The sequence below is a fragment of the Aphelocoma coerulescens genome, chromosome 22, assembly GCF_041296385.1.
Source record: "Aphelocoma coerulescens isolate FSJ_1873_10779 chromosome 22, UR_Acoe_1.0, whole genome shotgun sequence".
NCBI lineage: Eukaryota > Metazoa > Chordata > Aves > Passeriformes > Corvidae > Aphelocoma > Aphelocoma coerulescens.
The window spans coordinates 2468835-2482948 of record NC_091035.1 but is presented as its reverse complement, the minus strand read 5'-3'; the positions used below and the strand labels follow the sequence as shown (position 1 = coordinate 2482948).

Below are 14114 nucleotides of genomic sequence, written 5' to 3'. Positions count from 1 at the left end.
TATAGATATAGATATAGATATAGTACAGATACAGAACTAGATACTGAGTAGAAATAGAAATAGGTATAGACAGGATATAGATATAGGTATAATACAGATATAAATATGTTACAGATATAAAGATGTAGATAGAAAGATATGGATATAAAATAGATGTAAAATTGATACAGATAAAGATGCAGATACAGATATAAAATAAATACAGATAGAGAGCAGCTCCCCAGGGATGTGCGCAGAGGAGATGCTGCGCACTTTCAAATCCTCTTGCCAGCAACCAATCCCAAAATGTGTCACTGCCTGAGCCACATCTGGGCAGCTGTTGGGCTGTGTTTGGCTGTGCTTTAAGGCCGTGTTCCCTCTCTCTCTGCAGCTGGCTGAGCTGCGGGGGGTGCCCCGAGGCCTCTACGACGGCCCCGTCTGCGAGGTGTCGGTGACGCCCAAGACGGTCACGCCAGCGTCCTCAGCAAAGACCTCTCCTGCCAAACAGCAGGCACCCCCTGTGAGGAACCTGCACCAGTCTGGGTTCAGCTTGTCTGGTACGTGATGCTGGGAATGATTTATTGCTGAGTGGTTTATGGCTGAGCGGTTTATTGCACTGAGATCACAACTGGTTTGTGCTCCCGTGCTCTGAGTTGATTCTGCTGGGATAGGGGTGCAGTGAGAGAGGCTGGGGGGGGGTTTTAGCTGGGAGGTTTTCCCTTTAGGGATGATGAAGAAGAGCAGTACAGGAGCTGTCCTGAATTCCTGCTTCTTCTCGTGATGTCTCATGCATGCTGAGCACTCCAGTGTGTTCTGGGCTCAGTCCTCAGCTGGGTGTGGGAGAGGGCAGATCATGGAATCGTTTGAGGTGTGAGGGGCCTTAAAGCCCATCCAGTCCCACCCTCTGCCATGGACAGGGACACCTTCCACTAGACCTGGCTGCTCCAAGCCCTGTCCAGCCTGGCCTTGGGCACTTCCAGGGATCCAGGGGCAGCCACAGCTCCTCTGGGAATACCATCCCAGCCCTTCCCCACCCTCACAGGGAGGAATTTCCTCCCAGTATCTCATCCAGCCCTGCCCTCCTCCAGCTTAAGACCATTCCAATTGTGTTTAGAAGTGGGAATTTTCTGGTTTTAAGAGGCTATAGCAGAAAAGCCTTTTTTTTTAAGATGGCACAAACTTTGCCAGCTGAGACCAGCTGTGGATCTGGGATGGGGCAGATTTGATTTTTCAGCTGGTGTTCCAGTGCAAGAAGGGCTGACTGTAAAAAGGGATAGGAAGGCTGGCTAAGGCATAATCATTCAGCCAACTCTTACCTGTGCATGGCTGGGTGCTTCAGGTGCTCAGGGCAGAGATTATTAATGCAGAACAGCTTTCGGGAGAATTAAGGCAGTGGGAACCAGTGAAGGCTTTTCCTTCAAATACAGAATCACAGAATGCTTTAGGCTGGAACAGCCCTCTAAAATCAAATCCAGCCATCAAGGCAGCACCAAAGGGCCACACCCACACGGATTTTAAAGCCTGGCAGAGTTGGTGACGACTCCTCTCTCTCCCACAGGGGCACAGATCGATGACAACATCCCACGCCGCACGACCCAGCGCATCGTGGCCCCGCCGGGTGGCCGTGCCAACATCACCAGCTTGGGCTAAGGACCGAGCCCTCCTGTGCCCACCGGGCACATCCAGAGGGGCTGGGGCACCTGGAGACCCTTTTTGATTCTTTTAGAGCCTGTGACAGTTACTGCGGGCACCCAGTGCGGGGGGGCTGAAGTAAAAGCACCTCTTTCAGCCCCCTCAGGTTCCCTCCTCATCTTCACCAACCCCTCTCACTTCCTCCCCCCTCAGCCCCTTACACATTTAAAGAAATAAACCCTGTTTTGACACCTCTGACATGCAAGAGTAAATGTAAAGAGGGTATTTGAGATATGTGGCCTCTGTCCCATTCAGCATCTTTCTTTTAATAAAGGAAGGATAAAGTGAATTTCCCGGGAGCTGCCTTTAAGACACACACACACACACACACACACACAAAAAAAGAAAGAAATAAAAATAAATGTATAAAAAAAGCTTTTTTTTTTTTTTTAATGTCAAGCAGAAGAGTAGTTCAAGGGTTTTAAACTGGATATTCTGTAGGGTTCTGTGTTCCAGCAGAATTAGCTAGGCAAGCACAGAGGGACAGGAATCCCAGCCTGTCTGTGGCCATTCCCCACCACCAGCTCTGAGGTCCCTGGATGCTGCCAGGAGAGAGGAACAGGAGCCAGCACTAGGAATGACAGAGAGCATCACCCCAGCCACCGGGTGAGCCAGAATCCTTGGGGACTTCCATTCTGTTGGGTTGGTTTTTCCTTGGTTTCTTTTTTCTTCTGGATTTTTGCTGCAAATTAGGTCCTTGAGGAAACTTTTTTCTTAAATGTTTATGTGTGTGTTTTTAATATGTTTGTATCATTGTGTTTATGAAGCCTTATCTGAGAACTGGGAATATGATTCCCTGTTCTTCCTGAACCTCATCCAAGTCACAGACTCCCACCAGTGTCACTGCCACTGCCACCCTGGTACTTCAGGTGTCCCTTGGTTGCATTTTCCAGCCATTTCTTGCCACGTAGCTGCAGTGAGGGCATGGAGCAGGTCCATAGGATGGGATCTTCAGTCCATCAGGTCTTGAGCTGGTGCAAATAGAGGAGCTGGACACCATCTGAGCTGCTGGGATGGAGTATCTGGAAGAGTTTGTAGCAGTTAGTTTGTCTTCTGTCCCTGGAGATGGGTATGGACAGGCAGGGGGCTGTGGGCAAAGAGCAACACGTTGCTTAGAAGGTTTCTGTAGCAGAAACCCCTTCCCTGGCCATCAAGGAGAGGTTATTTAAAGCTTTGAGGGTTTATCTTTAGCTCTCAAAGGGCAGTCAGGGAGTGTGTGCTGGGCACCTGCAGCAATTCCAGTCCAGGTCCAGCTGCTGTAGCTGGGAGATGGGTGGGTCCCCAGCAGCTGAGAATCTCTTGTACAAATGTCACAGCTGCCCAGCCCTGCAGGAATCCTGCACATACCCATGGCAAGGCCTGGCTGTTCCCCACCCAGCCTCACGTGCCTCGGCTTTGAGACACAGTCTGTGGTCCTTAAAGGAATGGAGGAGTCCCAGCTTTGGGTCAGCCAACAGGATCTGGGTGTTTAACCATCCTCTGGGACTGAAGGTGTGGTAGCCCTGGGACTGGAGGCTTGTTCTTGGGACGTGGAGTATAAATTTGCACCATCAGATCCCCACTAAGGCACAGCTGGAGGGCTCAGCAGTGCCAAGGACTTGTCTTAGCACAGAGAGCTTTTCTTACCCCGGCGTTGCCTCCCCTGTCTGCCTGCCCTGGCACTTGGCTGCATCTTCTGCTTCCTCTTCTCTTCGTGCTTTGCCATCTCCATCAACCTTGTTTTTCCATAGTTGTATTTTCTTAAATGCTGTTTACAGGTTCTTTTAGGAAAAAACCTATACATATGAAGGCTTTCAAGAAACGAGTACCAAATTTGTTGTTATGAAGTATCCATGCTGGGATTTGCAAAGGATCTGGAAGCTACTTAGGTACCCAAACCCTCCCAGCTGCAGCACCTAAATCCTTTAGGCCCCTTTGAACACAAAAGTTTAGAAAAACTTTGCCATATTCCTCCATGCATTTTGCATTTAGGTTCAACTCCTGGGTCTTTTAGTTTTTCATAAAGAGTTTGCACTTTGTTTGTTAAGTAATTCGTGAACTTAATATATATTGCAGCTATTTTCTTCTTTTTTTTTTTTTTTTTCTTCTTTGTCACCTGTATGTTAAAATCAATTTGAACGAGTTGGGGAGAAAAAAAAAAGAATTGTGGATCCGTTTCAATTCTACGAAACACTTGCGGCTCTTCAGTATTCACTTAAGTCTTCCTTTTTTTTTTCCTTCACTGACTCATGATAACTCTTTTAAGTTTTAATTTGTTCTTAAAAAGGAAAGAAAAAAAAAATCACAAAAAAAAAAAAAAAGAGATTTTTGCAGGCTATGTAAGCATGTTTTTTCCTGTGAGAGCTCGTCCGCTTTGTGTCTGTTTAATGAATGTCATATGTAAATGCTTAAAGAAAAAAAAGATGATGACTTAATTAATTAATTAACCGCAGTGACTTGAAGCTCTAAAAATAATAAAAGAAAAAGTAGGATTTAATACTAGCTGGATTTAACCCTTGGATTTGTGATTGTGAACCATGAGTGGAGGAGCTGTAAGTGCTAAAGCTGATCATGTGTGTAGACAAAGAGGAGTACTGGTATTTGACCATTGTCTGAATGGCAAAAACACCCCCCCCACCCCCCAACCCCAAGTCTTGTGTTTTATTCCTTAAGAACTCTGTGTTACATTACCATGGGAACTCCTAATAAAGACAAAATGTTGTTGTTTCAGTAGGTGCATCTGTGTCTCAAGGTGCTGCGTGTTGTGTGTCGCTGCGTTCTGGGCTGGTGCCTTCAGCAGGGACAAACAGCCCTGAAAACCAGCCTGGGGTGGGCTGATGTGGAGATGCTGAGGGGCAGGGCTGGAGAGGAACCCCTGTGGTGATGGTAAGGAGGAATTGATGGGCCACGGAGTCATTTCCTCTGGAGAAAAGTGAGCTGCAACTCAGGGCACTTTGTTTAAAAGGGCATTTGGCCAAGCAGAGACATTTGCCTGAAAAATCCTGGCTCTGCATTGCACGGGTCACTGATGGAATGTGAGCAAAAGCCCCTAAAAGTATCGGCATGGCCCTCAGCCCCCCAGGGTGGTTCTGCTTGGACCCTCTGCCAGCCAAGGAATGGGGAAAAAAAAAGCACAGTCGTAAATAGGAGCCACAGGCAGCAACTGAGTGGGGAGAGTTGGAACTGGCTGGAACAACTCCAGTGGAATTTCGGGTGGTGGTGCTTGGGATTTACAGGAAAAACACCAGTGGAACTTGGGGTGGTGGTGGTTGGATTCCACTGTCTCAGGGACGGCCAAGCATCCCTGTCAGCTGCTCAGAGTGTTGGATGCTGCATCCCTACACCCACCAGCTCAGCTCTCTGGGGGATCTTCCCCCAAATCCGAGCATAGCTGGAGTTTGTGGCGGACTTTGTGAGGAGGTTTAGTTCTTGTTCCTCATGTGAACAAATCCAAATGTTGGAGCACTCAGAAATGCATTGAGCTTCCTCCACACAGCTTTAAACCCGGCACCCCGTAGAGTGGGAAGTTTTAAGAGGGTTTTTGCTTTTTACCTGCTGAGAAGGGTGAGTGGTCATTCCCTGGTAAAGAGACCTCCAGTTAACATGGGAATGCTGGCTCTGGCACCAGTGACATGCAGTTATTTGGCTACTGGCAGCTTGAATTAGATATTAGCATCTGTGCAATCAACTCCTGTGGAGCAGGGTTGGTGGGTAGCTGTACATAAGATTTATCAGCTAATCCCAACAATAATATGCCAGTGAACGATGCATTCAGCCTGAAGCACTGGTACTCAGTTAACACACACCTGCAGAGCCTGCATTTGGTTTTATTTTATCATTAATTTCTTCCTCCAGCACCTGAACTGGAATGAAAGAAATTCCTTCCTGAGGAAATAAATGTCCAGGACTCAGTGAAGCTGTTGGAACTGGCAGAGTAGAGAAGGTTTCGAGGTCAGGAAGAACTGCCAACAGCTAGATCTGAGGCCAACATGTGCTGAGGGACAGGGGCAGGGACAGAGCTCAGGAGGATATTGGGGTCACTGGGGAAGCCCTGGTTTGGTGCTGCACAGGAGCACAGGAATAGTTGTATTTGGTCAGCCCCTTAATCCAGGTAATTCCTGATCTGGCAGCCTACAACTCGTTAATAGGCGCTAATTCGGTTCTCTGCCGGCCCATTGTGTAAGGCCCAAATTAGATCTAATCTGATCTTAACATCGGTGGAGAATTCTGTGGCTGAAAGGAGAAGAAATCAAGTAGGTGATGAATATGACTCTGACCTGGAACAGGAGCTGTCAGCTCCTGAGAAGAGGGGGGGTTATCAGACATGAGGACAATGCAGCCTTGTTTATCCCTCAGATAAATGTCACTGTGCTGTAGAAGCTTCAGAACCCGTTTTCCTCCTTTTTTTTAGCCCTAAAATTGCCGGTTTTGCTCAGTGCTGTCAGGGGGCAGCAGGACATGGGGAAAGGTAAAGGCCCATCTCCCTTGAGGCCCATGGATCATCTCGGGAATGACTTAGGATGTAATAAATGTGAAACATGCACAGGGCTTACGATTACTGTGACAGAGAGGTGACACACACATACATCCTCTCAGTTATATTAATGTATTGGAGCGTGTTTCAATGTTAAAGAAATATGAATCACCTGAGTGTGTTCTCTTCTTGTTAAAGCCTGGCAAGACACTTGTCTCAAATCAGATACAGAGCAAGTTACAAACTTTACCTGTCAATTTATTGCATCAAAGAACCCCCAGACTTTTGAGAGAGCTGGAGAAGGACCTTTGACAAGGGCCTGGAGTGCCAGGACAAGGGGGAATGGTTTCCCATTGCCAGAGGGCAGGGTTAGATGGGATATTGGGAAGAAATTCCTCCCTGTGAGGGTGGTGAGGGGCCCTATGGAATTCCCAGAGAATCTGTTGTTGCCCCATCCCTGGAAGTGTCCAAGGCCAGGCTGGACAGGGCTTGGAGCAACCTGGGATAGGGGGAGGTGTCCCTGCCATGGCAGGGGTGGGACAAAGTTCCCTTCATTAAAGAGGTAAAGTAAGCAATTAGAGGAAATGATTTTTTTCTCCCCTCTGACCCAGGCCAGAGAAGCTGCCCTCTGCTAATCCTGTGAGATGTAACTGACTTCCAGCCCTGGCACTCCAGCTGTGGATTTACCACTCTGTGCTTGAATGTGTTCTTGTCCTGGGTTGAGGTGTATTCTATTCCCATCCTCATGAGCTGTTGGAATCAGGTGGGGCAGTGTTTCCTTGCCTCCTCCCCCCAGACCATCATTCTGTTCATGGCCCATCATTGTCCTGCCCCATGACTCCCAGATAACTCCCTCTGGAATATCTGCTGTTAATGATTCCCAGATAACTCCCTCCAGACTATCTTCTGTTAATGAGCCTAATCAACACTTGGCCTCATGACTCATTACCCCATTGTGAGATGCTCCACCCAGAGGGAGGAACCAAGCGTCCCATCGTGGATATAATCTGGGACTCTGAACACCAGAGACACTCTTTCCACTGGATTTCCAGGGGACAGGAGCTACACAGCCACCCCTGGATTTTCTGAGGAGCAGACCCTTTCTCCAGCATCACCACTTCAGAGGATTGCAGCCACCATTCCACCAGACTGCTACCACCACCCTGCCTGACAGGGACTCAGGTTGTATCTTGACTCTGTCAGTGTTTTTTTTTTTTTTTTCCTTTTCTTTAATTTCCCCATTAAATTGTTATTCTGACTTGGTGCCTCCCCCACTGGTTTGTTTCCAAACTAGTTCAGTTCTTTCTTTCCACAAGCATTTTTTTCAACCATTAACCACTAAAACTTGGTGGATGCCTTCTGGTGCTGACTTGTGAAGCCTCAAATGGTCGAAAATCCCTTGGTAATTTATTCCACAGGTTAATCATCTTCATGGTTCATTTTTCTCCCTGCTTCTGATCTGCACTGGGCTGCCTTGCATCTCTCACCATCGCTTCTTGTTCTGCATTCCCACAATAAAAGGAAGATCCCTCTGGGATGTGTGGGGATGTTCTCTGGGATCTGTTGGAAGCCGGGGGCTCATCTCTGGAGCCATCCTTCCCCCACCACCAGGGGCTGTGTCCCATGGAATGAGAAGAGCAACAGATCTGCAACCAGTATCAGGGAATCACGGACTGGTTTGGGTTGGAACGGACCTCAAAACCCATCCAATCCCACCCCCTGCCATGGGCAGGGACACCTCCCACTGTCCCAGGCTGCTCCAGCCTGGCCTTGGGCACTTCCAGGGATCCAGGGGCAGCCACAGCTGCTCTGGGAATTCCATCCCAGCCCCTCCCCACCCTCACAGGGAAGAATTCCTTCCCAATATCCCATCTCACTCTGGCACTGGGAAGCCATTCCCTGTGTCCTGTCCCTCCATCCCTTGTCCCCAGTCCCTCTCCAGCTCTCCTGGAGCCCCTTTAGGCCCTGGAGGGGGGTCTGAGCTCTCCCTGGACCCTTCTCTCCATGTAAACACCCCCAGCTCTCCCAGCCTGGCTCCAGAGCAGAGGAGGATCTGCTCATTAAATCCACTTGGTATTTGCTACTCTCATTTCCACAGGAGGGCACCAGATACCTGTGTTTTTATTAAATCGAGTTTTTATTCCTTTCCTGAGGCTCCCGTTCTCCCTCCTGTTCACATCACTTCCTCCCCAAAGCATACAGGCCTTTTATATTGATGCTTTTCAGCACCAAAACCTGCCACATTTCACCTTATCCTGGATTAGATAGATGCTGGTTCATGCACATCTGAAATAACCTCTTTTTTTTCCCCCCTCGAATCAAATTTGGCTGTAAGTATAATAGGGAATCATCTGTTTTTCACAGCATTTTAAAATTTACACACAGAATTCTGCAGCAAGTTTTACAAGTGATTGTCTAAAATACCCATCAGAGCCACCCCCATGGGATTTTCTACAGATTCTTGCAGGATTTTTGTTACAAAACTGTCCAAGCAAGGTGAAAACAGCTGCACCCTTCTCCCTAATGACATCAAACAAGCAGGAAAATGTCCTGGTTTATTTATAAATATTCCTGTGGCTTTTTTTTTCCTGCAGGACAAAGACAAATGGACCATAGGAGAAGTAGAGAGAGGAGGTGGATGTCACCTCTTTCTGGGACAGAGAGGACAGGCCAGGTGCCAACTCAGACAGCAACTGGAAGCTGGGCTGGGGCTCAATGACATTCAATTGTCACAGCTCTAAACTGCACTCAGCCTCCTGGCCCCGAATTCCTGGCAATTCCCAGGAATGGCTTGTTTTGGGTGATACCTGAAAGAGCAGGCACATCACGGGGTGAGAAGTGCTCTCCCTTTCCAGGCCGTTTCACGCTGCCCCTTGGTTAGGGGGAGATGGTCCCAGAGGATCAGCCCAGCTGGGCACGGTAAGGCTGAGACCCAAATTATCCATGGATTGACCAAAGCTCTCCAGAAACCCCTGTGGTTTGCTCCCCTCTGACTCCCTGCCCTCTCTAAGGCCTGGCTGGTGGTAGGATTGAGCTTTTCCAGTGGTGTAACGAAATAATATCCCACATTTGTGCTTTAATCCAGTTTTATTTTGTCCTTTCCTCCAACAACTCAGAGCAGCCCCACTGCTGGGTGCAGGGATGTGACCAGGGCTTAGCAGTCAACTTAAAATCTCCTGAGATTTTATAGCTTAAGAAAGAGAGTGAAAAAACTCCCACAGATCAGGCAGAGAGATGAGCCCTTCAAGCATGGAGGCTTGGAGGGATCAGCACTAGTTTTTCAACCTCCCACCTTCCACTATCCCAGGCTACTCCAAGCCCCATCCAACCTGGCCTTGGACACTTCCAGTGATCCAGGGGGAGACAAAACTTCCCTGGGAATTCCATCCCAACTGCTCCTCACCCTCTCAGTGTCCCCGAGGTTGTGTCCCTGCAGGTGATGACATCCTTCCAGTGTGCCAGGATGTGTGCCAGGATGTGTGCCAGGATGTGTGCCACCTGTTTGTTTGCAGCAGACTATTCTTACAGCACCTGAATTCATCAGTCTTTCCCAAAATAATGCCGGGGGCATTATTTGGAGTGCATAAAGATGTTCCAGCTTGCCGTGGACAGGACTCAGCACCCCAGTGAGAGCTTTATTCACTTGTGCTTTTCTGACAAAAATCCTCAATCAATGCCAGCAGCAAAGTTTTTCTGGAAGGGGAAGGGAAAGGGACCTCTTTTCCCTGAGCTGCCATTGATTTACTGTGATGAGAGTTTTAATCAAGCCCTTATACCTTTCAGCCATAAGTTTTTGGAGGAGAGCAGGAACACTCTTTCTGAGGACTTGCTGACATTCTGAGCTTTCAGAATTATTACTCAAAAATGGGGTCTTGGAGAAGGTTTTGTGGGGGTTGGGTTTTTGGGGTTTTTATGTTTGTTCTGTTTTTTGGTTTATTTTAGGCACCACTAAACTGCCAAAAAACGTCAGGAGGACAATGTGAATCTCCCACTGAGATCTATAAATAACAGCTACAGACGTGCCTCATAAATTACTCCAAGGGCTGTGTTCTCCCTCCCTCGTGTTCAAATTCAATTCTATTCATCCGGTTCCTCAGCCTGTGCTGCTGTGTGAGAACCTTGGGTAGAAATCAAGGAAGGGACACGGCTGGAGCTCTGCAGGGAAGTTTTCCACCACAACAGGCCCAAACCAGTGCTGCAGAGAGACTCCCAAACTACTGCCAGAGCTTCTCCCCTTGGAGCATCCCCCCCAGGATACCTCTCAATTCAATCACTGGCTGCGTTTTGTACCTGAAATAATACACAAACCATGATGGGCCTGAGCCATGCTCTGTGGAGAAAATCCATGGCCAGGTTCTTTTCCTCCCCTGAATGATGGATTGGCTTTTTTGAAGATGCTGGAGGGAGGGGATGTTTCTGGCTCAGACTTTTAAGCAGGACAGAAGGTTGAAGGCAAGGCAAACGTGACAGTGGAGGGGAAAGTTCCTTCCCAGCATCCCAAAATAACTGTGAGACAGCGCGAAGTACAGAGGGACTGTCTTTGTTACAGAGTGTTCCTTCAAGAGGCATAAACCAGCCCAAAGAGGGGAGCAGGACACAGATGGTGGGTGCTGTGTGGGTCTCTGTGCATGTGTGAACACACAGCTCCTTGGAAAGGGCAATTTTGGCCACTCCTGCTTCAGCTGAGGCCACCACTGGCAGAGCCAGTGGTCTCTGCTTGTGTATGAACATGGCCATGGCTAAAAATGATGAATTGGCAGAGTAGAAATGTGGCCCCATCAGGTATTTATTGTTCTGTGTGATGAAAGATGAGCCTGGGTGAGGCTTTGCAGCCCCAGCCTGGGGCTAATTCAAAGCCAAAAAGCACTATTGAATCAATACCAAATGTACTTGCAGGTACCCCAGCTGAGGTTGGTGGTTTTTTTTTCCCTAATCCAGCTCTAAGGCAGTTTTTCCTGATATTTTATTTTGCAGCAGCCACCAGAGGGCAAGAGCCCTGCATCCTGGGCTGGAGACATCTCCCTGTGCATCCATCCTGCACTGAAAACATGCTCACCCAAACTACTTAAACCAGTGAGAGGATTTCCATCCATTTCAGTGCTCTTTGGATTGGGTCCTAGAGTTCTTTAAAAACCACAAAACAAAGCCAGCAAGATGTTTTATATAAACTTAGAAACAAGGTTTTATAAACTGCAAAAAGCCCCTGGCCTTTATATGCTTTGGGTTTTGCTCTAACCTGTCACTTGGATATTAAATGGGCCTTTTTATTTATAATAAATTTATTTTCTAAATACCCCTGTTATGAACCAACCACGGCAACAGAGGGGATGTAATCCAAACCCCTGCAACTCTTGTTTTAAATCTTCTTTGAAGAGCTGTGTCAGCCTGGTGCTGTAATGGGGCTGGCAGAGCTCATTAATGCTCCCCTCTAAAGGCAAGTGCCTACAAGACAGTTTTAGGGCATAATTTAGTGGAATGTGTTGGCCTGTGCTGGGCTTTAGGCATGGAAGCAGCTCCCTGCCTGCAGTGGCAAAGGATGGAGCCTGAGGATTGAAATCCCAGAGGAAAAGCCACACTCCTGATCACAGAATCGTGGAATGGTTTGGGTTGGAAGGGATGTTAAAGCTCATCCCTCCACGGATAGGCACATCCTCTGCTAGAGCAGGGTCTAAGTCCCTCCAACCTGGCCTTGGACACTTCCAGGGGTGGGACAGCCACAGCTCCTCTGGGCAAATCCCACCCCCAGCCCAGTTTGCCTGCACAGCTCCCATCACCAGCCCCAAAGACCTGCAGAAGGAAGGATGGACGTGGCTCTGGACACACCATTCCCACTGAGCACACCTGAACCTTTATTTTCGATAACTGGAAAACCCACAGGTTACCCTGAGCACCCTCAGTTCTGTGTAGAGATTATTTCAGTCTTTAGAACTGCCAGAACTGGCACTAAACCCACTTTGCTTGGGCACCAAAACAGCTTGGGAGAAAGCTGAGGACCATCTGAGCAGATAATATTAGGACATATCCCAGCTTGGAAGGGCTGTTTGCTCCCCACCATCACGGGAGAGGGGAAACTCCTATTTTGAGAAAAACCTCCCGGCCTCAGGCCTGTCCTGTGAGCTGGATTTAGAAATCAGGAGAAGTGCAGATGCCACAGGTCTGTGTGTGCTCTGGGAGGGGAATCAATCACCCCTGGCTTCGTGTGGGGTGAAAGTACCCCCAGAGACAAGTGCTCATGGAGGAAGGATGTGGCAATGACCAGCCTGGCATCCAAAGGGAGGAGAAAATAACCCAAAGCCCTGGGAGAGGGAGGCAAGTGCTTCCTTTCTGGCTTGGAGATGAGAATGAATGAAATAATCTGGCACAGACAGGATTTTCACTGGAGAGCCTTCAGTGGAGGCAGCAGGGATGGAAGTGTCAGGCGAGGGCACAGGGAGATCTCCAAGGAAAGCTCCCTCCTTGTGATGCCTTCCTTCTCCAAAGAGATTGAATCCATCAGGCACCAGTAATGAGCTGTCAGACCACATCCAGTCCTGTTGCTGGTGGTTGCTGCACTTCTCTCTGACATAAGCTGTGGTTTAAGGATAAAAAGAAAAACAAAAACGCTGCTTCTCATTAGAAGAAAAAGCCTCAAATAATGAGACATCTGCTGGAAAAATGATCTGTGCTTTGTGCACTTCGAAAGGGGAAAAATATTTCCAGTTCTGTAGCTGTCAAAGATGTTTGGATTCCTAAATGTTAAGCCTTTTTTTATAATTTATGATTCTTTGGTTAATTCCCTAATTTGTTCCAAGGCCAGGCCCAAGAGTTTGAGCCTGAGCAATCACATTCTTTAGACACTCATTTAGTTTTATTAAAAGTCTTTTAGAGATGGAGACTTTGTCGTGGCTCTGTTGGGTGTGTTTTGCTCTCCCCAATCAACAAAACACCTCTTATTCCTAAGTTTCCTTTGAAACACTTGACTTTTTTTTTTAAATGAAACAAAAAGTTAAAAATATTCTGTTTTTTCAAAGAGATCTGAGTGGTCCCAAAGAGAATGGAAATCCCACTGCTGTGTCTTGCTGCTTGTCCTGAGCTGGTCTCAAGCTGCAGGAAGGTGCTGGGTCATGTCACCAACACAGATCCCGAAGAGGAAGATTCCTTTTTCTTTGTTAATCTTAAAAAGTTATTTCTGGGGGTTCTTTTAATGTTTTGGCTTGATTCCTTTGTCTTTGCATAATTCCAGCCTTGCCATTTACCCAGGAGTTCTCACTTCTAAATTTAGAGCAGGCCATTATTCCCTTTCATAAGAGTGCTAATATCCCTTAGGTTAAGAATAATTAGATGCTAATTTTCAAAACCTGAAAGAAAATTATACCTCTAATTCATAATTTAGAGCTAAATAGCTGGTTTAAATGGCATGTGTAGCACATTCAACAAAGGTCTAGCCAGTTTTGTCCCAAACAAAAATCAAACTCAACACAAATTAAGATGATATGATTCCACTTAGATTAACAACACCAGTTAAGTGAACACATTGCAAAAAGTCCTGGGGTTCATGGGAGAAGAAGGAAGAGCAGGAAAACAACCCCAGCTTCATTTTGCTTTCCTGGTTTCTGTAGGGACGGTTCAGTGTCAGATTCCACATCTCCACATTAACCCTTTCACAGCAATTGAGCCTGGACCCCACTGAAAACTCCTTCCCAAGCCAATCCTCCCCCTCCAGAAAGATTTCCTCTGTTGGAATAAACAAAATTAAAACCGAAAGAACTGCAGAGCCTTGGCTGTATAAAACAGGGAGAAGAAGACACACCATTAACTCACTGCAGTAAGCAGAGTTTCATAGGAAGTGCTCATTTTCTGTGTCAGTCTGAACATTTCCTTGATCTCCTCAGTTAATTTCAAGCATTTTCTGCTGATATTTCTGAGGCTGAAGTTCTCCAAACCTGCCTCCCTGCCTGGCTCTGCTCTGGCATCTCCCAAGCTGCTGTGACCCCTTTGCAGAGCCACCACT

General features: G+C 47.4%; 1 protein-coding gene across 2 annotated transcripts in view; it reads left to right on the top strand.

Moving 5' to 3' along the window:
* The window catches only part of DPYSL2 (dihydropyrimidinase like 2), a 54620-nt gene extending 50240 nt beyond the window's left edge, over nt 1-4380 (top strand). For both annotated transcript variants that reach the window (XM_069035299.1, XM_069035298.1), the window contains 2 exons: nt 371-536; nt 1538-4380. In XM_069035299.1, the coding sequence (XP_068891400.1) occupies nt 371-536; nt 1538-1629 (258 nt within the window). In that variant the 3' untranslated portion in view covers nt 1630-4380. The remainder of the gene's footprint in view (nt 1-370; nt 537-1537) is intronic.
* Nucleotides 4381-14114: the final 9734 nt, after the last annotated feature.